General features: G+C 55.1%; 1 protein-coding gene across 1 annotated transcript in view; it reads left to right on the forward strand.

Moving 5' to 3' along the window:
* Window positions 1–26691, forward strand: part of SPTBN2 (spectrin beta, non-erythrocytic 2) — a 38902-nt gene that overhangs the window by 9041 nt on the left and 3170 nt on the right. Inside the window, exons 3-31 of the mRNA XM_029914902.1 lie at window positions 2231–2382; window positions 2830–3003; window positions 3825–3916; window positions 4075–4155; window positions 4474–4589; window positions 6939–7051; window positions 7186–7373; window positions 8607–8724; window positions 9285–9443; window positions 9760–10062; window positions 11257–11410; window positions 11652–12522; window positions 14258–14395; window positions 14764–15520; window positions 16361–16563; window positions 16945–17035; window positions 17253–17399; window positions 19770–20033; window positions 21245–21469; window positions 21777–21866; window positions 22440–22700; window positions 22785–22915; window positions 23140–23344; window positions 23869–24243; window positions 24918–25162; window positions 25258–25396; window positions 25650–25734; window positions 26009–26205; window positions 26527–26669. Coding sequence (XP_029770762.1) covers window positions 2231–2382; window positions 2830–3003; window positions 3825–3916; window positions 4075–4155; window positions 4474–4589; window positions 6939–7051; window positions 7186–7373; window positions 8607–8724; window positions 9285–9443; window positions 9760–10062; window positions 11257–11410; window positions 11652–12522; window positions 14258–14395; window positions 14764–15520; window positions 16361–16563; window positions 16945–17035; window positions 17253–17399; window positions 19770–20033; window positions 21245–21469; window positions 21777–21866; window positions 22440–22700; window positions 22785–22915; window positions 23140–23344; window positions 23869–24243; window positions 24918–25162; window positions 25258–25396; window positions 25650–25734; window positions 26009–26205; window positions 26527–26669 — 6217 coding nt within the window. The remainder of the gene's footprint in view (window positions 1–2230; window positions 2383–2829; window positions 3004–3824; window positions 3917–4074; window positions 4156–4473; window positions 4590–6938; window positions 7052–7185; window positions 7374–8606; window positions 8725–9284; window positions 9444–9759; window positions 10063–11256; window positions 11411–11651; window positions 12523–14257; window positions 14396–14763; window positions 15521–16360; window positions 16564–16944; window positions 17036–17252; window positions 17400–19769; window positions 20034–21244; window positions 21470–21776; window positions 21867–22439; window positions 22701–22784; window positions 22916–23139; window positions 23345–23868; window positions 24244–24917; window positions 25163–25257; window positions 25397–25649; window positions 25735–26008; window positions 26206–26526; window positions 26670–26691) is intronic.

The raw sequence follows: 26691 nt of genomic DNA on the forward strand, positions 1-26691 counted from the left end.
GGAGCGGAGCGGTGGCGCCCCGCGCGGCGCGGGCAGGGCATGGGCGCCGGGCCCCGGGCCGCGTGAGAGGCAGCGGGCGGCATGAATGGGAACGGAGTGAGCGGGGCGCACGGGCCCGGCCTGAATGGGGCAGGCGACTTTTACTATGAGGCCGTGGAAGGGGCGCAGAGCCCCGGGGGCCTCCTGCTGTCACCGGCCGCCTTCATCAACCCCGCTCAGTACGCCAGCGTGCTGGAGGGCCGCTTCAAACAGCTTCAAGGTGAGCTGCCGGGCTGGGGGATGCCGGGCGGGAGCGGCCGGAGCAACGCCCCCCGAGGGGAACATGGCCCGCGCTCAGCCCACCGTGTGCCCGGGACAATTACAAGAGGCCAGGAAAAAACTTGGTGCTGACAGTCGGGAAAGGCTTGGGGCCTCTGGAAGAAGGGACAGTGAGCCTGGTGGCAGCACACAGGGAGGCTGTCCGCTGTCTCTGCTGAGGGTTTGGAGGTGAAGCACCTGCTGGAACAGCCAGAAGGCGACAGGGCGGTGATCGGGGAGGCCCAGCCACCAAGGGCTTGTCCCTGTTGCCATGGGTTTCTGAGTGGGTGTCCCGGCATGAGTGTGTCAGACAGGTTCAGGGATATTCTGAGCAGACTGTGTTCATCCTAGCATCGATATTTCAGTGTATTTCTGGAACCCACTGTGTTTTTTGGGTGTGCGTGGGTGTTGTGGGACACCTTGTGAGGTTCTGCTTTATCTCTGGTCCTTGACTTTGCCCAGTTTTCTCCTAGCTGCCACTGTTTCCACATCTTCCTCTCTAACTCTCCCTGTGGGCCAAGATGGCCTCACCCCAGAGCGCCTGGCATCAGGGCAGTCTCCACAGATCCAGTAATAGCCGATGATCTGGGCCATCCCCAGGCCAGAAAGGGCCTGTAGATCCTGAAAGGAGCCCCACAGAGCAGGGGCCCACCAGTGCAGTCTTTAGGACCCCAAAGTTGGCCTAGGTACAGAGGTTGGAGGTAAGAGACAGAAATAGATGTGGGTGTGTCGTTATGGTTTATGGGTGAGGTGCACAGGAATGTGAGATTCAGGGATGAGTCTTTTCTGTTTCTGAGATGTGGTGCTGAGAAGGGAAACAAAAGTGACTCTTCTGGCCCTGGCCACTTGGATTGGGTCCTCACACTGGGCTTCTCTGGGGGAAAGGGGCAGACATCCTTGCTGCCAGAGCAATTCCCAATGGCCTGCACTTCTCTCCTCCCTTTGTCATTTATAACGTTTAAAAATTTAATTTTTCCGCAGAGCCTAAAAAGCTTGCATTTGCCGGCAGCCCTTCTGGCAGACCAGGCAGCGAGGCATTTCCTCACCTTCTTTGAGATCTGCACCTAACTCTGCCTGAGATTCCACCTCCCCCCCCTCCCTCCCCGTGTTCCATAGGCTCAGTGTTTTCCCTATTCCCAGCTTTCAAGATTGTTTTCCTTCTTTGCACTGGAATGCAGGTGTCCTGGGACTGGAGTCCCTTGTAGCCAATCGAATGAACCCTCCCCAGAAGTAGAGGAGGCTGTCTTTTCTTTAAATTATCCCAGGAGAGTAAGCTGACTCAGGAGGCTTACAGCCTCTATAATGTCATGTCCTTCTAATGACCACTTGGAAGAGCCTGCTGCTGCTGCTGCTGCTGTAATTTAAGTCCACGCCCTCTCCTTTGTCCATCACCAAAGAGAACAGCCACACCTCCTGCTGGTCCTGGTTTTCCTTCGGGTTAGATCATGCCTGGTTACCTGTCACTCATCAAGAGTAACTCGTCATGCGTGCCAAGCTTCTTACGCACACTATCTCATCTAATCAGCACAGGGACCTGGAGAAGTACAAAGTCAAATAGTATGCCCATTTTGCAGATAACGAAAGTGAAGCCCTGATGAAGTAACAGTGTTTCACCCCTGTTACGGGACAGAGCCCTGAGCCCGGATCCTAGCCCTGCCCCACGTGTCTCACTGCCTCTGCTTTCTTTCATCCTTTCTTCTCAAAGCCTGTTTTCTCATTTTTATTTTTTACCTTATGAGATCATTCCATTTTCTTCATTTCCTGCTTTTTAAGTTAGGGATTTTCATCTCGGGCATCTTCCTTCCCCTCCTACATTCCCGACCTCACTTACAGCCTCTCAAGCACCCCGAGCCCCCCCAACCCCGTCAACTGGTGTTTAGAAGCAGGTGCACTGTACTTGAAGGCTAGAAATGACCCCATATTGCTACCACAGATGAGCGAGAAGCTGTGCAGAAGAAAACCTTCACCAAGTGGGTGAACTCACACCTGGCCCGGGTGACATGCCGGGTGGGAGACCTGTACAGTGACCTCCGGGATGGACGTAACCTCCTGAGGCTCCTCGAGGTGCTCTCGGGAGAGACACTGGTAAGCTGTGGTCGCAGAAGGAGGAGGGAGCCTAGAAAACAGTGGTCAAGGGGACAAACTGGGAGTCCCCTTAGAGAAGAGTGACAGCATGGAGCGGAAAGCAGTTGGCTGTCACCTGCTCCGAGGATGGTTTCATTTTGAGAGGCTTTGCTACCTGGATTAAACAGGAGCATTGCTTCATGGAGACAGAACAGTGGCCCCATTGAAAACATTTCTTTTCCCACCCACTCTGGGTGCAGTTAATTCCCTTGGGAATCTTAATCTGCCCAAGCTTGATCTGGAACCTCCGCTTTGACTGTGTGAACTTTGGCCCAGCCTTGAGGGCTGTCTGTCCCTGTGTTTCTGAGGGGATCATGGAGAAGGTGTGCAGAGGAGGGCCTTGGGAAGGCTAGGAGGGAAGGAGGAAGCCCGTGGATTCATATCATTGTGTCCCCTGTCCCTCAACAGCCAAAGCCCACAAAAGGCCGCATGCGGATCCACTGCCTGGAGAACGTGGACAAGGCACTGCAGTTCCTGAAGGAGCAGAAAGTACACTTGGAAAATATGGGCTCCCACGACATTGTGGACGGAAACCATCGTCTGACCCTGGGGCTGGTCTGGACCATCATCCTTCGATTCCAGGTACCCTGCACAGGGTCACGCAGAGTGTCCCTCACCCGTCGGTGCTGTACCATGAACGGGCACTGCCGGTCCCTGGCATGGTCGATACAAACAGGAAGGGTCTAGAACCCTGTGAAGCACATTGCAGTTGCTGCAATATCCAGGCACCAGATCAAGGGACTCTCCTCCTTAAGCAGGGTAGAGACCAGTGTGGGTGTTGTCAAACTTCTGTGGCAAGTTGCCTGTGGCCCGGTCTGTTGACTGGTCACATGTAGCAGGACCACATGTTGGTCCACAAGGAACTGGAGATTTTGTAGACTGGACCTTCACCCCTGAGAGTTTGAGAACTGCAGTTGGGGCCTAGTCATTGGTCCGCTCCTCTGCCTCAAACTCTGCTTGCCTCCCTAAAACAGTCACCCTACTGTTCCTTATGCTCTGCACACAGGCAGCCCAGTGTCCAAACACCATCACAACTGTCCCGGTTGTCCCCTTACTCCCTGGGTGTAACCTCTGCAGCTCCTCCTAGCCCTGAGCAGAGCTCCATCAGTGTCCCCTTTGAAACCCAGCTCTCCGGCACTCATGGGTCCCCACCTGGAGGAGGCAGCAACTTTCACTTTGAGCAACACCCACTCTTCTGACATCCGGCCCCATCTTGATGCCTCAAATCCTTTTGAACCTATGTTTTGTGGTCACTTGCCCAGGAGGAACGGTCCCAGGCTCGGTTCCTGCACCCGTATCACAGGAGTCTAAAGAGCAGTTTGCTGCTGTGCATTTCTGAGTATTTCCAACAACTCCAGGAGCCCCTGGTCAAGGAGTGAGGATCTTCTTTCTTTCCTTCTTAGATCCAGGACATCAGTGTGGAAACAGAAGACAACAAGGAGAAGAAGTCGGCCAAGGATGCCCTACTGCTGTGGTGCCAGATGAAGACCGCGGGGTGAGGCTGCCCAGGGACCGTGGCCTTGGAGGGTTGGATGCACCGAGGCTGTGCGGTAAAGGAGACATGGGCTCCAGGAACCATCAGCTGGGGATCCATCCTTGAGTGGCAGACCAGGGCTAGGCCCTACTTACTGTTTGTCCCCGTCTCTGTGTTAGGTATCCCAATGTCAACGTGCACAACTTCACCACCAGCTGGAGAGATGGGCTGGCCTTCAACGCCATCGTGCATAAACACCGGTGAGGACACAGGGTCAGCGAGTCTGCCGGAGCTGCCGGCGTGCGAATGGCCCAGGGGCACACACACGCGCAAACAGTGAGATGGGCCCCCCAGCAGTTATGAGGAATGAGTATTCAGAGAAGAGCTGGGACGTGGGGGCACCACTCTGCACAGAGGGCAGTGATGGGAGCCGGGGGAGGGGAGAGAGGTGGGGAGAGTGGGTTGGGTGTGGGTTTAGGGTACCTGGTTCTGGACTAAATGGAGTTGGTGACAAGGATAAAGAACAGGGGAAGCTTTACTTCTCCCCTTGACACCTTCTATATCCCCCCTCGTTGCAGGCCAGATCTGCTGGATTTTGAGTCACTGAAGAAGTGCAACGCGCACTACAATCTGCAGAACGCTTTCAATCTGGCCGAGAAGGAGCTGGGGCTCACGAAACTGCTGGATCCCGAAGGTGAGGCAGGACCATCTACCGAAGAGGCTGCGGGACAGAGATAGAAGGCAGATGATGAGTGGGCGCCTGGGGCTGGGGTGGAGTGCAGCGGAAGTGACTGCTAATGGATCTGGGGTTTCCTTCGGGGGCGATGTCCCAGAATAGATAGAGGTGAGGGCTGCACATTCTTGTGAATATACTAAAAACTGCTGACTAGTATACTTAATTTTTTAACGTTTATTTATTTTTGAAGGAGAGAGAGAAACAAGAGTGTGAGCTGGGGAGGGGAAGAGAGAGAGGGAGACACAGAATCTCAAGCAGTTTCCGGGCTCTGAGCTCTCAGCACAGAGCCTGACGTGGGGCTCAAACTCATGAGCTGTGAGATCATGACCTGAACCGAAGTCGGACGCTTAACTGATTGAGCCACCAGGCATCCCATGAATAGTATACCTTTTTTATGGTATGAGAATTATAGCTTAAAAAAAAAAAAGCTGTGGGAAGAGGTGCAGCCCTGTAGCAGAAAGAGCCCTAGGATACAGTTCCAACCCAGCCCCACCAGTGAGCAGCTCTCGACCCCATCACTTAGCCTCTCTATGGCTGTTTCCTCATCTCTAATATAAGAAGATTGGTCCATGTGGTCTCTAAGGCTCTTCTTATTCTAAAATTCTAGGGTTCTAAATTAAGCTGCGTGACCTTTTTAAAAAATTTTTTAATGTTTATTTTTGAGAGAGACAGAGCGTGAACGGAGGAGGGGCAGAGAGAGAGGGAGACACAGAATCTGAAACAGTCTCCAGGCTCTGAGCTGTCAGCACAGAGCCTGACGTGGGGTTCAGACCCACAAACTGCGAGATCATGACCTGAGCCGAAGTCAGATGCTTAACCGAGTGACCCCAACGCCCCTAAGCTGCATGACCCTGAGGACTCACCAGACATGGGCCTTACAATCAGCAGCCCCTGCTGGCTGGCCCCTATGGTTCTGACCTTAACGCTGGGGACACTGGCCGTAGCCACCAGGCTCTTATTTGGCACCTGGCACTGCACTTGATGCTTCACTTAACTTAATCACTTAACAAAGTTAAGTGACATTCCCAAGGTCATGCAGCTGGTGGAGCAGAGAGTCAAACTCCAGACCTATGTGGTCAGCCATGCCTCTGCAAGAGCAGAGAGCAGTTTTGCTCTCTGAAGCAGGAGGCAGGGAAGGGCCAAGTGGCTTCCCAGCTAGAAACTCCCTGGGCAGACTTGGATCTTGGTTATTTTCTCCACTTTCCATCCTACCATAGCCCCATCTCAGTCCCTCTCAGCCCAGAGTGACAGCTAACTGGTGACAGAGAGAGACCAAATATAGGTTCCCGGGAGAGCATTTGAAAACCACAGCTATGAGAAAGAACATTTATGCAAAGCTAAGTATCCTGTAACTTGACAAGGTGATTCCAGGGGTCCTTGCCTGCCTGTGGGCTTTCAGAAGCGGTCAAAAGGGCTGCTGGTCCTGTAGTCTTCCCTTTAGGTAGGATGGACTCTGCCGAATTAAGAGAACCCAGGGATTTCAAGCCTTTGCCCTTGTGGGAGAAGCTGATTTGCCTGAAGGACATTCACTTCCTTGGACCCATAGCCGAACTTCGGGTTTGAGGTCAGAAATAGCTGTGCCCATGCCCCAAGATGGCCTGAGAACTGCTGGCGCTCCCTGGGTCTATCTGTCCGAACATCCTGGGTGCAGGAAACCTACTTTGTGTCCTCCATCTTGCTGCCCCTGAATCTATTGGCTTCTTTTTTTTTTTAATTTTTTAAATGTTTATTGTGAGAAAGAGAGAGAAACAGTACCAGTGGGGGAGGGGCAGAGAGAGGGAAACTCAGAATTGAAGCAGGCTCCAGGCTCTGAGCTGTCAGCACAGAACCCGACATGGGGCTCGAACTCACAAACCATGAGATCATGACCTGAGCTGAAGTCAGAGGCTTCACTGACTGAGCCACCCAGGTGCCCCTGAATCCACTGACTTCTTAGAGATCATTCCACCTCTTAAGTACAAGATCCATCCCCAGACAGGAATACCATTTCTTTTCTTACTTTTCTTCCCCTAAACAGCTAAATTTGGTCTCTGCTGGAAAGGCTGGGCAAAAATCTCCTTGGGCTTCTGCATTTTGTCCTTAGCTTGTTTCTAGGAGGGGGCAAAAATCTTAGCTTTTTCATGCCCTTTTAGTCCAAAGAATTTGTCATTCTGCACTGAGAGGAGCTGGAAAGAGGTCAGTCTTGGGGCGGGGTGGGGGGGGTTGCCTGGGACTCGGGTCAGTGATTCCAGCTGCCTGTGTACTTCTGAGAGGCAGGTTCCTAATCTCTAAACATAAATGCCTGACCTGGGTGATCCCTTTTCTCAGATGTGAATGTGGATCAGCCAGATGAGAAATCAATCATCACGTACGTGGCTACTTACTACCACTACTTCTCCAAGATGAAGGCCCTGGCTGTGGAAGGCAAAAGGATTGGCAAGGTACTCCCCGCCACGGGCCGGTCGACACAGAGGTCTGGCCTGGGGGTCTTCTTCCCCTAAAGCAGAGATAGGGTGCAGCTTCAGGGCCGGGCCAGGGACCTAGTGGGCAGGACCCCCATGTCACTGTGTCATAGGTGCTGGACCACGCCATGGAGGCAGAGCGCCTGGTGGAGAAGTACGAGTCTCTAGCCTCAGAGCTGCTGCAGTGGATTGAGCAAACAATCGTGACCCTCAACGACCGGCAGCTGGCCAACTCCCTGAGTGGGGTCCAGAACCAACTACAGTCCTTCAATTCCTACCGCACGGTGGAGAAGCCACCCAAGTAGGTGCCCGGGGACCACACCCTGCGGCAGCATGCCTGCCCTGAGCCGCGCTCATGGGAGAAGGAGCCTAAATTAGGGTGGCCTTTCGGGAGGGAACTCTGGCAGGACATAAATGCAGCGAAGGCTCATTTCTCCCAGCTCCAAGTGCTAGACGCAATTCCAAGATCAGTGTTTGAAATGATTATCCATCTTTTAAAAATCATGCTGTAGAAATGCTCACTACAGTAGAGTCAGTGTCAGTGCAATCCCCTCCAAGAAGATTCCTGGCTGGGTGTTGCGGAGCCCTATCCCAGCTCAGGGACGGGGGTTGGATCTGATAGGCAGGTCATAACCAGCGACACAGAAGTGCGGCTGGTGACTTGCACATTGCAAAAGTTCTTGCAATCTGTTTGTCTATTTTAGAAATTGATTTTTTTTCAAGTGCAGAATTGCCGCTAGGCAATTCTATACCGTGCGTGCTAAAACTTCTGTTTTCCTGTTTTTGAGCTCTTTCGGAGTTAATATGTTTCAGCTCCAAAACTAATACTGATCCAGCAAATGTCTGTTCCTGCACATTCCAAGAATGATTTAAGGTGTGCCCTTTGACCCAGAAAGGCCTCTTCTGGGCATTGAACAAAGATATAGTTTCCAGGATGCTCACTAACCTGACCTGTGTAAAAGCAAAATGAGTCATGGGATAACCATTGAAATGAATGTTTAAGAGCTGCATTTGTTGACATGAAATGAAAAAAACTGCTATTTGTAGATGGCTAGATGTTCAGGTTCAAAGTACCTGAGTTCAAATGCTGACTTTGCCATCGAGCAGTCCTGAGCATTGGGCACCTTATTTAACCTCTCTGTGCCTCTGTTTCTCATCAGGAAAATGGAGATAATAAGAGAATGCAGAGAATAGTGAGAACCAAATGACAGGGCCTGGCTCACAGTGGGGGGTCCTCAGCAAACATTAGCTGTGGCTCTGATATAATCCCATCTGTGTATTAAAAAAAAAAGAAAGAAAAGAAAGAAGAGGACACACATGGATGCCAAAGGATAACTGGTCGTTTCTGTATGGTTTTCATTTGCTTTAAAATTATGTTCTTTTTTGCCTGCCAGTATTTTCTGGCTTTGCACTGAGCCCATGCATTGTTTTCCTGAGGAAACAAAGCAACCCAGGACACTTTCTTTTGAGACATAAAGAGTTCCTGTGCCTCAGTGGCCTTTGACTCTGACCCCAACCTGGCCTCCTGCCTCAGGTTCACCGAGAAGGGGAACTTGGAAGTTCTGCTCTTCACCATCCAAAGCAAGCTGCGGGCCAACAATCAGAAGGTCTATACGCCCCGTGAGGGCCGGCTCATCTCTGACATCAACAAGGTGCACAGCCTCCCTTCCTGTCCCACAGATGTCCCATCCTTGGCACCAGCCCCCACTACCCCAACTGGAACACTTGTCCAGGCTCCCCGCGGCCCTCCCCGGCACAGACATGACTCACACATCCTCTTGTGCATCCTGCACATCCCCCCTTCCTCCTCCGTCTGTCTCTCCACGCAAGTGCACATAATAAAACTACACCTCAGTTCCTTATCTTGTTCAGCATACTCCCAGTTTGCTCTCTCTACTTTCATTTTTCTCACAGACAACATTGTGAGATTACTATAAGTAATAGGGTTCACCTGTGGTTCCCACCCCCACAAACAAATCCAGTGGTTTCCAGTCCTCAGCCACAAGCAGATGAGCTTCCACGCGGCTCCATGGCGCTCACGCTGTCCCACTTCTCATACTTCAACGCACAAATGCCTAACCGGCCACATTTCCCAGATCCACTGGGCCGAGATCCCCTGCGACTCCTCGTGTGCCCTCAGTCCTGATGACCCCTCCCCACCTCACTTCCTGAGCCCTGGTCCTTTCACACCAGTCCTGCCCCCACCTCGCAGGCTTGGGAGCGGCTGGAGAAGGCCGAGCATGAGCGCGAGCTGGCCCTGCGCACTGAGCTGATCCGCCAGGAGAAGCTGGAGCAGCTGGCCGCCCGCTTCGACCGCAAGGCCGCCATGCGGGAGACCTGGCTTAGCGAGAACCAGCGCCTTGTGTCCCAGGTACAACCCCGGGAGGCTCTGGCCTTGGCAGGCCGGGCAGGAGAAGTGAGAGAGTGGGTGGTGGGTTCGGGGCCCTGCAATGTGAGGAGCTCATGAAACCAGGAATCCATTGCGCAGATAAGACCAAGAATCTCTGGAATGGGGGGATGGGGGACAGAGGTCTGCACAGGAGAAAGGGTTAGTGAGATAGGACGGGGTAGGATAGAGAGGAGACAGAGCCACCTCGTGGAGTTGACATCTTGCAGCGGAAGCTCTCTGGGGAACACACCTGGTGGCCCTGAGCTCCCCAGCTCCCCCTGCCTGCCCTCTGCCCCAGGACAACTTTGGGCTGGAGCTGGCGGCCGTCGAGGCAGCAGTGCGGAAACACGAGGCCATTGAGACGGACATCGTGGCCTACAGCGGCCGGGTGCAGGCCGTGGACGCCGTGGCTGCGGAACTGGCCGCCGAGCGCTACCACGACATCAAGCGCATTGCCGCGCGGCAGCACAACGTGGCGCGGCTCTGGGACTTCCTGCGGCAGATGGTGGCGGCCCGGCGGGAGCGGCTCCTCCTCAACCTGGAGCTGCAGAAGGTGTTTCAGGACCTGCTCTACCTCATGGACTGGATGGAGGAGATGAAGGTAGCAGCGGGACAAGGGCTGGGGGTGAAGCTGAGCGGGGCAGTGACAGTGTGACCGGGGGCCTGTTCCCTTGGCGCATCTTGGTGGCATATGTCTCAGTGCAAGGCCCTGGCCCCAGTTCAGATGCACAGAGCCAACAGGACCCTGTCTGCATGGGGCTCGCATTCTAGTGGGAGAAGGCTGATGGTAAAGCCCACAGGCCTCACCTGACTGGCTCAGTTGGTAGAGCGTGTGACTCTTGATCTCAGGGTCATGAGTTCAAGCCCCACATTGGGCATGGAGCCTACTTAAAACAAAAAGCAAAACACTCCATGAGCCTATCTAGAAACAAAATAGTAGGCAGACATAAAGTCCACAAGGAAACTGAATAGAGCCCATAGTGAACTGGACCAGGAAGGCCTCTGAGAAGATATCATTGAAGCTGATAGCAGAATAACCCAAGGAGCGAGCACAGGGAGATGGGAGCAGGGAATGTTTCAGGCAGAAGGAACGGCCTTGGACCTACACAGGCGCACTGAGAGCAGGAGGGCAGCGGATGAGACAAGGGGGGAGCAGTCAGCTCACCCGGGGCCTTCCAGGCCTGCTCAGGGGTGCGGGTCTTGTCCAAAGTAATGTGGAGCACTGAGGGTGGTTAGAAGGTTTTGGAAAGGAGAGACATGATCCTGCCTTAATATTCTTAAAGGTCACTGTGACCGTGAGGTGGAGGACCGCGGCAGCCAGAGTGGGAGCCAAGGGGCCAGTTAGTGTGTAGTGACCTGCACAAGGGATGGGGATGAGGCTGGGTCTGGAGAGACACTGAAATTGCTGGGGTGCTGGGGACTAAGCCATGAACGCAGGAGGGTGGCGATAATCTGGGGCTGAGAAGATGAGTCAGGACGGAGATTTCAGGAGCAAGATTTAGGAAGAAAGTCATTCCACAGAAGGGGAGTTGAGTACAAAATGGCTGGAGTGCCTGGACAGGGCAGGGGTGTCACTGTGTGTGTGTGAGTGAGAGTTGTCACATGGGAGCAGGTGTGCTCATCTGGGTGTGGGACCCGGAGGCCCCCTCAGAGGTCAGGAGGTTCTGTGGATCCAGAAGAAGGGAGCAAGCTTAGCCCATGTGTGTGGTGGGGCTGAAAGAGGCCAGGCAGTTGGGGGGCGGGGCGGTGCGGGGTGGCCCTCGGAGGTCCGTGGGCATGCCTCCTGTCCTGGCAGGGCCGGCTGCAGTCTCAGGACCTGGGCAAGCACCTGGCTGGAGTGGAGGACCTGCTGCAGCTGCACGAGCTGGTGGAGGCAGACATCGCTGTGCAGGCCGAGAGGGTGCGGGCTGTCAGCGCCTCTGCACTGCGCTTCTGTGACCCAGGAAAAGGTGAACGTGGCGGGGGTGGGGATGCTGGGAAGGGAGGGGCTGGGAAGGAGGACATTAAGAACTGAAGCAGCCAGGCCAGGGAAAACCAGGGACAGGAAGGGTGAGGGGTGGATGGTAGGTGGGTGGTAGCCAGGGAGGGAGGCCTAAGGAGGGAGGAGGGGGGAGATTTGTAACCAGGGATGGGTAGGGGCCTCAGGATGGCTGGGTCACAGCTCTCAAGCCTCCACGCTGACCTTTTCAGAGTACAAGCCGTGTGATCCACAGCTGGTGTCGGAGCGGGTGGCCTCCCTGAAGCAGAGCTACGAGGCGCTGTGTGAGTTAGCGGCGACCCGGCGGGCCCGCCTGGAGGAGTCCCGACGCCTCTGGCGTTTCCTCTGGGAGGTGGGCGAGGCCGAGGCCTGGGTCCGGGAGCAGCAGCACCTGCTGGCCTCAGCAGAAACCGGCCGGGACCTGACCGGCGTCCTCCGCCTGCTCAACAAACACACGGCCCTGCGAGGCGAGATGAGCGGCCGGCTGGGGCCCCTGAAGCTGACGCTGGAGCAGGGCCAGCAGCTGGTTGCCGAGGGCCACCCCGGGGCGGCCCAGGCCACCGCCCGCACAGCCGAGCTGCAGGCGCAGTGGGAGCGGCTGGAGGCCCTGGCGGAGGAGCGGGCCCAGCGGCTTGCCCAGGCCGCCAGCCTCTACCAGTTCCAGGCCGACGCAAACGACATGGAGGCCTGGCTGGTGGACGCGCTGCGCCTGGTGTCCAGCCCCGAGCTGGGGCACGACGAGTTCTCCACGCAGGCTCTGGCCCGACAGCATCGGGCCCTGGAGGAGGAGATCCGGAGCCACCGGCCAGCCCTGGACGCCCTGAGGGAACAGGCCTCGGCCCTGCCTCCCGCACTGAGCCGCACACCCGAGGGGCAGGGCAGGGTGCCCACGCTGGAGCGGCACTACGAGGAGCTGCAGGCCCGGGCAGGCGAGCGAGCACGGGCCCTGGAGGCAGCCCTGGCTCTCTACACCATGCTCAGCGAGGCCGGGGCCTGTGGGCTGTGGGTGGAGGAGAAGGAGCAGTGGCTCAATGGGCTGGCCCTGCCCGAGCGCCTGGAGGACCTGGAGGTCGTGCAGCAAAGGTAGGCCCCCTGCCAGCTCCCTGTGTGTGTGGGGGGGGGGGGGTGCACGTGCCCTTGGGACCCTGGAGGCCAGCGGGCCTGCCATAAACTGCCTGCTCTTGCTACAACCCTTTGAATCTTAACGGTTAAGTTTTCGTTGTAATGAAAAATGTTTTCAGAGCAAACGTTAGGGGGCCCGGGCTGGCTCAGCCGGTTAAGAGTCCTATTGTTGGTTTCAGCTCAGCTCATGATCTCATGGTTTGTGGGTTCAGGCCCCACATCCAGCTCTGTGCTAACAGTGTGGAGCCTGCTTCGGATTCTCTCGCTCTCTCTTTCTCTCTGCCTCTCCCCAGCTCACTCACCCTCTCTCTCAAAAATAAATAAACTTAAAAAAAATTTTTTTAAAGGAGAAAACGTTATACAACAAACTCCTATCTACCCAATCCCCCAGATTCAATAATTGTCAGTATCTTGCTATACTTGATTATTTTCTTTTCAAAAATTAGCACATTCCCACATTATCAATTTCACTTCTACATTCTCCAGGATGCGTCCTCTAAAATATGAAAAAGTATTTTCAAATATAGTAAATTATTTTTTAATGTTTTTCATTTATTTTTGCGAGAGAGAGAGACAGCATGAGCAGGGGAGGGTCAGAGAGAGAGAGGGAGACACAGAATCTGAAGACAGGCTCCAGGCTCTGAGCTAGCTGTCAGCACAGAACCCGATGTGGGGCTCAAACCCATGAACCGTGAGATCATGACCTGAGCCATAGTTGGACGCTTAACCGACTGAGCCACCCAGGCACTCCAGTAAATTATTTTTTAATTGCATGTGTGGACTTAAAAGAGCTGAGGCTTTGACACTGTAAACCTTTAGGCAGATACACCGATTAACTTCATATGAAAAAGGTTTACTTACAGAATAATACATCTTAGAATCATTTAGAAAGGACATTTTCTTATAGAACCACAATACTGTTATCACATAGAACAGAAATAGCAATTCCTTGATATCTATTTCTCATTCCATAGTCAAATTTCCTGGTGGCTTAAAAAATGTATTCAAAGATTTTTTTTTCCCCTTACTTTTCAAGATATTTTATGACAGGAATCAGCGAACTATAATCCTGGAGCCAAATCCAGCCTCTGCCTGTTTTTTTTTTTTAAATAAAGCTTTATTGGAACAGAGCCATACTCATTCATTTACATATGATCTCTGGCTGCTTTTGCACTATGAAAGCAGAGCAAAATACTCTTGACAGGGACCTTACGCCCAAAGGCCTGAAACATTTGCTATCTGGCTCCTTACAGAAAATGTTTGCAGACTGTGAAATATCCGATGTCCATAGAAGTTGTGCTTCACATCTTTATCACACAAACAAATATTTTTGGTTATCAATTCATTTTTTAACACGTGTTCATAGGAAGGGGACCCAGGTGGGCAGCGAAGGGCTTCCAGGAGGAACGGGGAGGGTCCCTAAAGGGTGAAGCCCCGGGCCAGGAACTTGTTCGTCTTGTGCAACTGTTTGTGATGATCATTCTCATCATCTTCTTGAGTAACTCCAGAGAGGATTGCTTTTCTACTTGCTTGGGGGGAACTGAGGCTCCCCACGTGACCCGCAGATGCTGCAGGCATTATACGTGAAGATGTGTAGCCTCAGGTAGACAGAGAGGAGTTTTCCTGGGCTTCTGGGGGAGACTGGCTGATGCATCACTGCTCCCACAATCCACGGCCACCTCTTCCTCCCTCCCAGGTTCGAGACCCTGGAGCCTGAAATGAACGCCCTTGCAGCTCGAATTACTGCCGTCAATGACATTGCGGAGCAGTTGCTGAAGGCCAAACCCCCGAGCAAGGACAGCATCGTCAATACCCAGAAGCAGCTCAACCACAGGTGGGGTTGGGGTGGGTGACCGAAAAAGGATGCAGCAGACAGGGCTGGCAGCCAGAGGGAGCTCTGCAGGGCATGGAACGGAAGCTAGAAATGTGGAAGGAAGGCCGTCTGGAACATGTTGTGGGGCAGAGGTGGGAAATGGTGAGAGAAATGAAGGGGGAAGAGGTAGTCCGAAAGGGCTTGCGCCTGGAGAGGGAGCAATGGAGGAGTCGGAGAAGGATAAGCAGGGAGCGGCCTCTTTAACAAGCAGAAGCAGGTGGTGGAATATGCCGAGGGAAAAGGAGACAAGGAAGAAGCTTCCAAGTGTGCCTCCGCCAGGGCAGGAAAGCTGAGCAGCTCCAGACACCAGACCCTTCCTCCACTCTCAGGTGGCAGCAGTTTCGGACCCTGGCAGACGGCAAGAAGGCAGCTCTGACGTCGGCCCTGAGCATCCAGAACTACCACTTAGAGTGCACGGAGACCCAGGCTTGGATGAGAGAAAAGACCAAGGTCATTGAGTCCACGCAGGGCCTGGGCAATGACCTGGCCGGGGTGCTGGCACTGCAGCGGAAGCTGGCCGGCACCGAGCGGGACCTGGAGGCCATCGCCGCTCGGGTGGGCGAACTGACTCGAGAGGCAAATGCCCTGGCTGCTGGCCACCCCGCCCAAGCCCCTGCCATCAATGCCCGGCTTGGAGAGGTACAAGCTGGCTGGGAAGACCTCAGGGCCACCATGCGCCGGCGAGAAGAGTCTCTGGGTGAGGCGCGGCGGCTACAGGACTTCCTGCGCAGCTTAGATGACTTCCAGGCTTGGCTAGGCCGCACTCAGACCTCTGTGGCCTCTGAAGAAGGGCCAGCTACCCTGCCCGAGGCAGAGGCGCTCCTGGCCCAACACGCAGCCCTGCGGGGAGAGGTGGAGCGAGCCAGGGGCGAGTATAGCCGGCTCCGGGCCCTGGGTGAGGAGGTGACCCGGGACCAGGCTGATCCGCAGTGCCTCTTCCTACGGCAGCGACTCGAAGCGCTGGGCACCGGCTGGGAGGAGCTGGGCCGCATGTGGGAGAGCCGGCAAAGCCGCCTGGCCCAGGCCCATGGCTTCCAAGGCTTCCTGCGGGATGCTCGCCAGGCCGAGGGTGTGCTTAGCAGCCAGGTGAGAGCCCTGGGACCCCACGGCCCACCCAGGAAGAGAGGGAACCAGGAGTGGGGAAGTGAGGAGGAGAAGTGGACGGGGAGGAAATGGCAGCAGAGGGTAGTTGAAGAACCAAGATGGACAGAGAGAACATGTTAGAAAAATATGGGCGGGGTGCCTGGGTGGCTGGGTCCGTTAAGCATCTGACTCTTGGTTTCGGCTCAGGTCATGGTCTCACGGTTCATGGATCTGAGCCCCTCCCTCAGGCTCTACACTGACAGCATGGTGCCTGCTTGAGATTCTCTCCCCCCCTCTGCTCCTCCCCCACTCACTCATTCTCTTTCTCTCAAAATAACTAAACATCCAAAAAAAAGTTTATTGAAAAAGAAAAGAAAAGGAAATGGGGGAATAAAAAAAATCTAGGTACCTGGCTGGCTCATTCAGTACAATATGTGACTCTTGATCTCAGGATCGTGAGTTCAAGCCTCACATTAGGTTAGAGCTTACTTTAAAAAAAAAAATTAACTAGAATAAAAAGGTGTCAATGTAATTTACCAAAACTGACTTGAGAAGAAATGGAAAGCCTGACCTGTCGTGTAACTGTTCAGTCTATGGCCAGAAATAAGATAGAATAGGATTTGGGCTATTAAGGTCCTCCTGCCCAGCTCCCTTTTAACTTTGTGAGACTGCAGCATAATCAGGTACCCCCCACGCAACCCCCCATGCTGTCTTCATAGCCAGACCGTCTCCTCTCCCCTCCCCGGGTGGCCTTCATGTCTGATCATGTCTTTTCAGGAGGTCCCTTCTGAAAGTTGACAAGTGCTTTTGAGAAGTGAGCTCTGTACCTCTCCTCCCACATAGGAATATGTTTTGTCCCACACGGAAATGCCGGGCACCCTCCAAGCTGCTGATGCCACCATAAAAAAACTGGAAGACTTCATGAGCACCATGGATGCCAACGGAGAGCGGATCCGCGGGCTACTGGAAGCCGGGCGCCAGCTGGTGTCTGAAGGCAACATCCATGCCGAGAAGATCCAGGAGAAGGCTGATTCTATCGAGAGGAGGTATGGTAAAGACAGTGGGTAAATGAGAGGCCCAGGGGAGAAGTGGGCGAAAACAACATGGCCTGTTTCATTGAGGAAGAAGCTGGAGAATGTGGCACAGGCAGACAGATGGTGGTGGGGGCTGACAAACAGTAGAGGAGGAAGAACTAAGTGATCGGAGAGGGACTAAGCCATGAGCTGGGAAGCCCTGCCTCCCCCACACCAGGGGAGATGAAGGCCGCTGGAGTAGCTGGATGCTGGAGACCAGGACTCCTGATTGTCCTCCAGCACTCCCAGAAGGCATTGTCCCCGTAACAAGGGGACTCAAGGCTTCTAGGTTAGTTAGAGGCCCCTAACCCTTTGCCAGCAAGTTCAGGGTCTCACAAGGGACTGTCGCTACAGACACAAGAAGAATCAAGAAGCAGTGCAGCAGCTCTTGGGCCGTCTTCGGGACAACCGAGAGCAGCAGCATTTCCTACAAGACTGTCACGAGGTGAGGCTCTTGGTACCCCCATGTCCCCTTCTACATTCTCCAGCCATCCCTTTGCTAAACCGCCCTGGCTCTCTCAGCCTACAGCACGTCCACTGCGGTATCACCTAAGTGGACCGCTGTCTGGCTTCCCCTCACATTCACCGCTTCTCCCAGCTCACCTTGCCCCACCTTTCGCTCCACTCCATCTGAAATGTACTCTGCTCTACGCTTGGTCCAGCTGAAGCTCTGGATTGATGAGAAGATGCTGACAGCCCAGGACGTGTCCTACGATGAGGCCCGCAACCTGCACACCAAGTGGCAGAAGCACCAGGCGTTCATGGCTGAGCTGGCCGCCAACAAAGACTGGCTGGACAAGGTAGACAAGGTGAGTGGTGTGACAGCAGCAGCAGGAAGAGAGCCCCAGGGCCTCTTCTGTACAGGATCGTGGCCACAGTGCAGGGAAGGATCCTGGCTTTAGTCCATGGTTCTTTCAGAGTTAGAGGTCACGGGGCCTCTGGTGCCAAACCTCCAAGGCGGAGAGTTATGGTCTGGGGAACAAAGGCCTTCAGTCTATGAGACGGTGACTCCAGAACCATGCGAAAGTACAAACTAGTAGCACGGGAGCTGAACTGCCACCTTGGGTCAACGCAGTAACTATCCCTGGGTCTAGAGCAGAATGACATTCTTCAGCAGGGGTCAGCAAACTTCTGCAAAGGGCCAGATGGTAAATATTTTCAGCTTTGCGGGCCACACAGTTTCTGCTGTGACTACTCAGCTATACCAGTGCAGCGCAAAAGCAGCCCCAGAGAATACATAAATGATTGAGTGTCACTGTGTTTCAATAAAACTTTATTTATAAAAACAAGTGGTGGGCCACAGTGAGCCCGCAGAGCACCTTTTGCCAACCCTTGCTTTTGAGTCTTGTTCTTCCTGGTACTTGGTACTTGGTACCACTTCCTCAAGAGCTGAGCACAGGTAAAACTTTATTCCAACTCAGCAAGTTTTTCTGGGCAACAATATGTTTGCTCAGCACTCTGTTAGGTACTGCAGCATATATAAAAAGACACTTTCCTTCCCTTCAGGGCATGATGGCTGGAGAGAGGGGGAGACCGGTGCATATCCAGTGTTTCCATTTAGTCAGCAAATATTACTTGCTGCTACTATATGCAAAGCATCGTATTAGACACTGAGAAAGGGACACAGGCAGTTCCATCACAGGCTCCACCCTTGAAGGATGACACGATAGCCAGGATATGAGATGTATACACCAATACCTAAATTAAATCCAGAGCAGAATACAACCAGTACAGTAGGAGAGGGCCTGATGAGTGTGCCAATAAAGTTTTGTTCACAAGGACAAAGGAGGTACAGGAATCCTAGAGGCAGGAGCCTCTGGGGGCAGTCCACGAAGGCTGAGTAGAATTTGGACAAGCAGAGACACTGGAGGAAAAACGTTTCTAGGTAGAGAAAACCATGCAAACAGGAAGTCCGAGATGCAGAGGTGGGGTACCTATATGGGAGCAAGGGGGTAAACAGTCTGGCAGGAACACAGAATGTGTAAAGGGACCCCATGGAAGAAAAGGTGGGAAAAGCCTGCTAGGCCAGGTCATGAAAAGCCTTGAACTCCATGTAAGGGCTGTGTGTCGAAGTGGGGGTTGTGCTGAAGGTTTGTAAAGTTACCCAAGCAGTGCTAGGCTCTGATGCTGGCAGCCATGCACAAGATGGCCGCAGGGTAGTGGCTTGGACTGTGTTCTCCTAGAAGCAGACCGTGAAACGAGGCTTCCAGTGAAGGCCACTTTATGGGAGATGAGCAGCCAAAACACCAGTAGTGGAGTTGGGTGCTGGGATGGAAAAGGAAAGGCATTTGATAATGGGCCCATTCCCGTGCCAGTCACCCCAGTGGGCCACTGGCACTCAGTCCTGATGGGGCACCGTGGGAGACAGCATAGAACGTGCGTCCACGTTATCCCAACCAAAGAGCGAGAATGCTGAGTCTTTGTCCACTAGCTCCCTGTCTGTCTATGGTTGTGGGCTGCTTCCTCGGGCAGTAACTCTTGGGCACTTCCGGTCTGCCTTGCATGCAGGTCAGGAGACCATGCTTCCCCCACGTCCCCAGCAACGAAAGTCCTCGAGCAGAAAGGCTGGGAGTGGGGAGAGCAAGTGGGACTCATGGTTACATAAGTCGGGGGGCGGGGGGTGACTCACTGAAAACAGTAGAAGATGGCAAACATGCAAGACCATGTGTGGCGTAGCCCCAGAAGCGACGAGCATGAGGGGGCCCAGAGGAGGAAAGGTCTCCATGGCTTCTTAGTTGAAATGAGGTTTGAGCTGGACCTTGAACAAGTAGGGTGTACCCGGCAGCGGGGCTGGAGGGGTTCGGAGCGGTCTGAAACCTTTGAGAAGAGCATGTTACGGAGAGTATGCAAGGACCTGGAATTCTTGCCTGCACTTCAGGTTCCTGATCTGCTACCAGCCCGTAAAGGTGGCAGTATCTATTTCTTTTTCTTTCTTTTTTTTGGTAATGTTTATTTATTTTTGAGATAGAAAGCCCAAGCAGGAGAGGGAGAGAGAAAGAGGAGGACAGAGGATCCAGAGCAGGCTCCGTGCCGACAGCTGCGAGCCCGATGTGAGGCTTCAACTCACAAACCATGAGATTGTGACCTGGGCCAAAGCCAGATGCTCAACCGACTGAGCCACCCAGGTGCCCAGCAGTATCTTCTTCAGACACTGACACCTTCCTTGTCCCACCACCCAGGAAGGGCGGGAGCTGACCCTCGAGAAGCCAGAGCTGAAGGCCCTGGTGTCCGAGAAGCTGGAGGACCTGCACCAGCGCTGGGATGGGCTGGAGAGCACCACCCAGGCCAAGGCCCGTAGCCTCTTCGATGCCAACCGAGCCGAGCTGTTTGCCCAGAGCTGCTCTGCCCTGGAGAGCTGGCTGGAGAGTCTGCAGGCCCAGCTGCACTCTGACGACTACGGCAAGGACCTCACCAGCGTCAACATTCTGCTCAAGAAGCAACAGGTGCTCTGCGGGCCTGTGCCGGGGATGGGGGACCGCAGCAGAGAGGAGGAGGGGGTCCGTGGCTCCTGAGATTTGGGAGGTCATTCTCAGGCCTCGCAGACCACGTCTCTACCAGTGCTTCTCAAAGCGATGTCCGTGGGTCACCCTCTCAGAATCTCTGGGAGCACGTATGAGTCAGAGTGAAGTCAGAAGATAGAAACCGTGCTTTGACTTGGACAATGAAACTTTAGTAAAAAAGTAAACAATGAACAATGAAACTTCAGTAAAAAACTTAGTAAAAGGTGATTTAACTACCAAAAGGTAGAGAAAAATCGAAAACATTTTTCTATAAAGGGCCAGACAGTAACATATTGGCCTTTGTAGGTCGTATAGTCTCTCTCATAACTGTTCAACTCTGTTCTTGTAGAGTGAAAGCGGCCATAGGCAATATGTAAAATAATGAGTGTGGCTGTGTGCCAATAAAACTTTATTTACAAAAACAGGCAGGGAGCCGGATTTGCTGATCCTTGCTCTAAAGAGTACAGAAAGAGCAAATGTAGGGAGCAACTACTACCTCTAGTGCTGGGGAGGGGGTACCCAAGGAGGAGTGAGATGCTTTCCTCCCCACCCCACAGCTGAGTTTCAGACCTTGTTGGAGAGGCCTGAAGACCACAGGGTAGATATTGTAGAACTTTGCTTGGGTATCCTGGGACCAGGCAGGTCTAACACTGGCAGGCCAACATTGGCCAGCACAAAGTTGCCGCTGGGATGCCAGCAAAATTTTCTGGAGGGTGGTGAATACCACTGGATTTCTTGCACACCACAGGCAGCTTTGCTATAGGAGCAAGAAGAAAAGCACACGGGGATCATAAATTGCACCTTCCCCTCCTTGCATTGTGCTGTTCCTCTAGCGCCCTCTAATGACAAGGGCTAGCATTGCACCCGCTGGCAAAGGAAAATTGTTGACAGGGTTCAGTCCCAATGTCCCAAAACAGGAAACCTGGAACTGAGGTGAACTTGGGTCTGAGAAGCAATAAACTGACAACTGGCCCCGTTATCACGTACCCCCAGACGCTTAATGTATGTTAGAGTTTGAGGTCCACTGAGCAAGGCCATGAGGAGATGCTCTCCCTAGGGTGAACCCCCGGGATAAAAAATCTTGATTGGCCACAAGAAAACTGGAGTCTTCTCGGGGCTTGAAGGACAACACCTCCTTCCTCCCCGGGCTGCAGATGCTGGAACGGGAGATGGCTGTGCGAGAGAAGGAGGTGGAGGCCATCCAGGCCCAGGCGACAGCGCTGGCCCAGGAGGACCAGGGTGCGGGGGAGGTGGAGAGGACATCGAGGGCCGTGGAGGAGAAGTTCCGGGCCCTGTGCCAGCCCATGAGGGAGCGCTGCCGGCGCCTGCATGCCTCCCGCGAGCAGCACCAGTTCCACCGGGACGTGGAGGATGAGATTGTGAGTCACTGGGGTCCGGGCGGGGGGGCATCATCATCAAGGCAAAGTGCTCCCTGCCATTCGCTTCCTAGTCTCCTTCCTGGATGCTGGGGAGATGCCAGCCTCTCTTCCCTTTGGCATCAAAAACAGACTCTCGAGGGACTCTTGGGGGATGCCCTCTAGGTCCCTCTGCCCCAGCCTCGGAGATGGCCATTCCCAGCATGCACACACCAGGAGCCCTAGCAAATCTCCCCAGATCTGCCCACCGCCCAAGCCCAGCTCTCACTTTGCCCTCTGGACCTCTGCTGACACCCTCTTTCTCATCCAGTTGTGGGTGACAGAGCGGCTGCCCATGGCTAGCTCCATGGAACATGGCAAGGACCTGCCCAGTGTCCAGCTTCTCATGAAGAAAAACCAGGTGAGGACGAGGCTAAAGGCAAAAGAAACGGTCTCAAGAGCCTCTGAGACTGGAAGTTAATTTTTTCTTTAAAAAAAAAATTGGGTTTCTCTGGTTCCCCCCTAATTCTGTGTGTCATTCTAGACTTCAGTGCTTGGCGTCTTCTCCCCAAAGGAGGGTGGGTTCCCTTTGTAGCAGATCAGGTGGATTGAAAGGGTGTTACCATCCCCTTCTTTTTTTTCCTTTTAATTATGTCTTTATTTTATTTTGAGAGAGAGAGACAGAGTGAGTGCGGGAGGGGCAGAGAGGGAGACACAGAATCTGAAGCAGGCTCCAGGCTCTGAGCTGTCAGCATTGAGCCCAATGCAGGGCTGGAACCCACAAACCATGAAATCATGCCCTGAGCCGAAGTCAGATGCTTAACCGACTGAGCCACCCAGGCGCCCCTCCATCCCCTTCTTGAGCCAGAAGAGGGGGCTCGTGAGGAGGACTCAGGAAGAAAGCAAGCTGAGAGTAGGGGGCTGGCCGTTGAGCCCGTGGAAGGGGGGATGTGGCCAGGGCTCATGTCAGAACGTCCTCTTCTGCTGCGGACAGACCCTGCAGAAGGAGATACAGGGCCACGAGCCGCGGATTGCGGACCTGACGGAGCGGCAGCGCACTCTGGGCGCAGCGGCTGCAGGCCCAGAGCTGGCTGAGCTGCAGGAGATGTGGAAACGCCTGAGCCACGAGCTGGAGCTTCGAGGAAGGCGACTGGAGGAGGCCCTGCGGGCCCAGCAGTTCTACCGAGATGCCGCCGAGGCAGAGGCCTGGATGGGCGAGCAGGAGCTACACATGATGGGCCAGGAGAAAGCCAAGGTGAGAGGCCGACAGAGCTCGGGCTGTGTGGCTGCCGCTCTCTTCCCCAGCGCCTTGCTCCCTGATGCCCACTGTCATTCCCAGGACGAGCTCAGCGCCCAGGCGGAGGTGAAGAAGCATCAGGTGCTGGAGCAAGCCCTGGCCGACTACGCTCAGACCATCCACCAGCTGGCAGCCAGCAGCCAAGACATGATTGACCACAACCACCCAGAGAGGTGAACACAGCAGGGAACAGAGGGAGACTGGCACCTGGGGGCGACGGGTTCCGGGGTGGTGCCGGGACTGCGGAGCCTTCGATACCACGTGTATACAGCACTCTCTAGAAAGCTGGACAAGCAGAGACTTGGCAGGTGGTGAGGGGGTGGGGCAGGAGGGACTGGACGCTAGAGAACAGCGATCAGAGCACTGTGCCCTAAGTCCTGCCTCCCCTGTGCCGCAGCACGCGAATATCCATCCGCCAAGCGCAGGTGGACAAGCTGTACGCCAGCCTAAAGGAGCTGGCGGGAGAGCGGCGGGAGCGCCTGCACGAGCACCTGAGGCTGTGCCAGCTCCGCCGCGAGCTGGACGACCTGGAGCAGTGGATCCAGGAGCGTGAGGTGGTGGCCGCCTCCCACGAGCTGGGCCAGGACTACGAGCACGTGACTGTGAGTGCAGGCCTGCGCCGCACCCAGCAGCTGGGGGTGGAGGACCCGCCTGGGACCAGTGCCTCCTCCTGGCCGAGCATCGAGCGGCAGGGGGCGCAAGAGCAGGCTGGGCAGACACTGTCCGTGGGTACCTCATTTGAAGGGCTGCGCAGAAAGGAGCTCATGGGGCTGCATGCAAATGTGGGCAAAAAGGAAATTTCCGATCTTTCTTTTCCAACAGAACTCAGCACAGGGAATGTCCTCTACACTATTTGGGAATTTGGCTCCCGCATTGGTGCAGATGCATGGACCATAGTTAGGGTATCCTTGCCTGAAGGCCAAAGATTCCAAGCACCCCTAATGCTTTCGCTGGAGGCTGGGGGCATCACTCACTTGTAGGGTAAATGGGAACCAGTTGTCCTGCTGAAGAAACCTGTTTTGGCCCTTGTGGCCCATGGAGAGAAGTGGGTTCTTGGTTTTGGGGCAAGAAGGCTCGCCCACTACCCATGTTAAAGCGCTGTCCGCGTAACTGCTTCCTCCTCCAGATGCTCCGGGACAAATTCCGAGAGTTTTCCCGGGACACAAGTACCATCGGGCAGGAGCGCGTGGACAGCGCCAACACACTGGCCAATGGGCTCATTGCTGGGGGCCACGCTGCCCGGGCCACCGTGGCCGAGTGGAAGGACAGTCTCAATGAGGCCTGGGCTGACCTGCTCGAGCTTCTGGACACACGGGGTCAGGTGCTGGCAGCGGCGCATGAGCTGCAGCGCTTCCTACACGGGGCGCGCCAAGCGCTGGCGCGTGTGCAGCACAAGCAGCAGCAGCTTCCGGATGGGACTGGCCGTGACCTCAACGCAGCCGAGGCCCTGCAGCGCCGCCACTGCGCCTTCGAGCACGACATCCAGGCCCTCAGCGCCCAGGTCTGACCCAAGCATGGTGATGGAGGGGGGAGGTGACTCAGAGGACACTTCATGGGAAATGGTGGGGGGGGATGGCATCCTTTGGAGGGACACTTATGGATGAAAGTAGAGTGGTTTTAGGGAAACTGCTCTGGCCAGGGCCTATGTAGCCACAACATCCACATGTTCAAGGACCAGCCGTCCTGAGGGCGTGACATTTTCAGGTGGTCCCAACGGCTGGATTCTTCACACCATACTAAAATCTGCCTGTTGGTCCGTCCCAGGTTAGAGCGCTAGACCTACACCACAGAAGCATAGATCCTTCCTTCAACTGTTTAAACCCAGGCAGCCACTCCCCAAGTCCATTCGTGGCTGAAAATCTCATTCTAGTAATCTCTGAGGCCCCTCATGTACTGGACAGGCCTCCAGAAGCTCAACTGGCCAGTGGTCCGGTTAAAGGGTTCCCCCTGTCAGACTCTCCAGACCCCATGTTGAGACCCAGCAGGGCAGGGTGTGACAGGGCTTACTCTGGGCACCGGCCTTCATCTTGCCCAGCCCCCACACTCTGCTCCGCCTCCTGCGTCTCTGGCTGGTAAAATGGATGGGAGGTAGAGAACAGAGACCAGGACTGGAGAGACCCCTATTCCTGGAGTCCCCCAGCTCTGCCTGACTCTGAGCTGGGGGGGGGCCCACAGGTCCAGCAGGTGCAGGATGATGGCCATCGGCTCCAGAAGGCCTATGCCGGAGACAAAGCTGAGGAGATCGGCCGCCACATGCAGGCAGTGGCTGAGGCCTGGACCCAGCTTCAGGGAAACTCTGCTGCCCGCCGCCAGCTGCTCCTGGACACCACGGACAAGTTCCGCTTCTTCAAGGCTGTCCGGGAGCTGATGCTGTGGATGGATGGGGTGAACCTGCAGATGGATGCCCAGGAACGGCCCCGGTGAGGCCCATGGTGCCCCACAGCCTCCGGGGGTTGCGGACCGGGGGCTGGGATACAGTCATGGGCAGCGGTAATGTGGTCTCTGTACCCCCCAGGGATGTGTCTTCTGCAGACTTGGTCATCAAGAACCACCAGGGCATCAAGGCAGAGATAGAGGCCAGGGCCGACCGCTTCTCCTCTTGCATCGACATGGGGCAGGGGCTGCTGGCCAGGAGCCACTACGCAGCCGATGAGGTGGGCGAGGTGTGGGCGCAGCCAATCCTCACAGGGGAGGCCTCACTGCCGGTCTCTCCTCCGAGTCTTCCTCGTTCCTCTCGTTCTTCCACCACAGAGACCCCCCCGCCCCAGTGCTGCCCAGGATTTCCCCATTCCAACTTGCCCCCGGAACGGTGTGCCTCCTGAAATCAGAACTCTCTAGTTCCCTGTGGGAGTTCCAGGGACCCCGGAAAGGTCCCACTGGGTGCTAACTCACGTCTCTGTCCCCCAGATCTCAGAGAAGCTGTCTCAGCTGCAGGCACGGCGCCAGGAGACAGCAGACAAGTGGCAGGAGAAGATGGACTGGCTCCAGCTCGGTGAGCCGCCGTGGGCACCTGGGAACTGACCGAGGGCACCAGGCCCTGGGAGCAGGGGCTGGGGGTCTTGTACATGGTAGTTTCCAGAGTAGGTAAGACCAAGAGGCCTGGGTATGGAATTCAAGGTGCCCGCCCTTGGCACTGTCTGGTTCTGCCCTGTGCTCCTGCTCTGGGGCAGCAGCTTCCTCTGTGTCCCTGTTGTTGAAGGGCTGTGGTGACAGTGCCCTGCTGGACCTCTGACCTGCCACCTCCCCCTGACCCCCAACCCCTGCAGTTTTGGAGGTGCTCGTGTTTGGGAGAGATGCGGGTATGGCGGAGGCCTGGCTGTGCAGCCAAGAGCCACTGGTGAGAAGTGCTGAGCTGGGCTGCACGGTCGATGAAGTCGAGAGCCTCATCAAGCGGCACGAGGCCTTCCAGAAATCCGCGGTGGCCTGGGAGGAACGGTTCAGCGCACTGGAGAAGCTCACCGCGGTGAGGACTGACCGTCCCCTCCTGCTGCCCAGGCCTGCACGCTCTCCTGCGTGATGTCTTCCCTTCCCACTGCGCCAGTGTGTCCTGGATGTGACCCAACGGTGCCTATTGTACCCTGGCTCCAGGAGCCCTCGGTCCCCCCGGTGACACATGGACAACCATCTCCCCCATTGCTTCTAATTCTCACCTTGTTTTGGAATTCTGTTTTCTGTCTCTTCTGCTACATCAGGCTAGAGCTGAGGCATTTCAGCTTTCCCCAGTGCCCTCCCTGGTCCTCTTGAGTGCGATCTTCTATGCTCTGACCCCAGAATGTTTTGACAGCTGGAAGAGCAGGAGAAGGAGCGGAAAAGAAAGAGGGAGGAGGAGGAACGGAGGAAACGGCCCCCTGCCCCAGAGCCCAGAGCCAGTGTGACTGAAGGGGATCTGGTGGACAGCCAGGCAGCTCCCGATGCCACCAGGGATGGGTGAGAGCTGGGACCCTTAGGG

This window comes from Suricata suricatta, chromosome 11 (assembly GCF_006229205.1).
Source record: "Suricata suricatta isolate VVHF042 chromosome 11, meerkat_22Aug2017_6uvM2_HiC, whole genome shotgun sequence".
NCBI lineage: Eukaryota > Metazoa > Chordata > Mammalia > Carnivora > Herpestidae > Suricata > Suricata suricatta.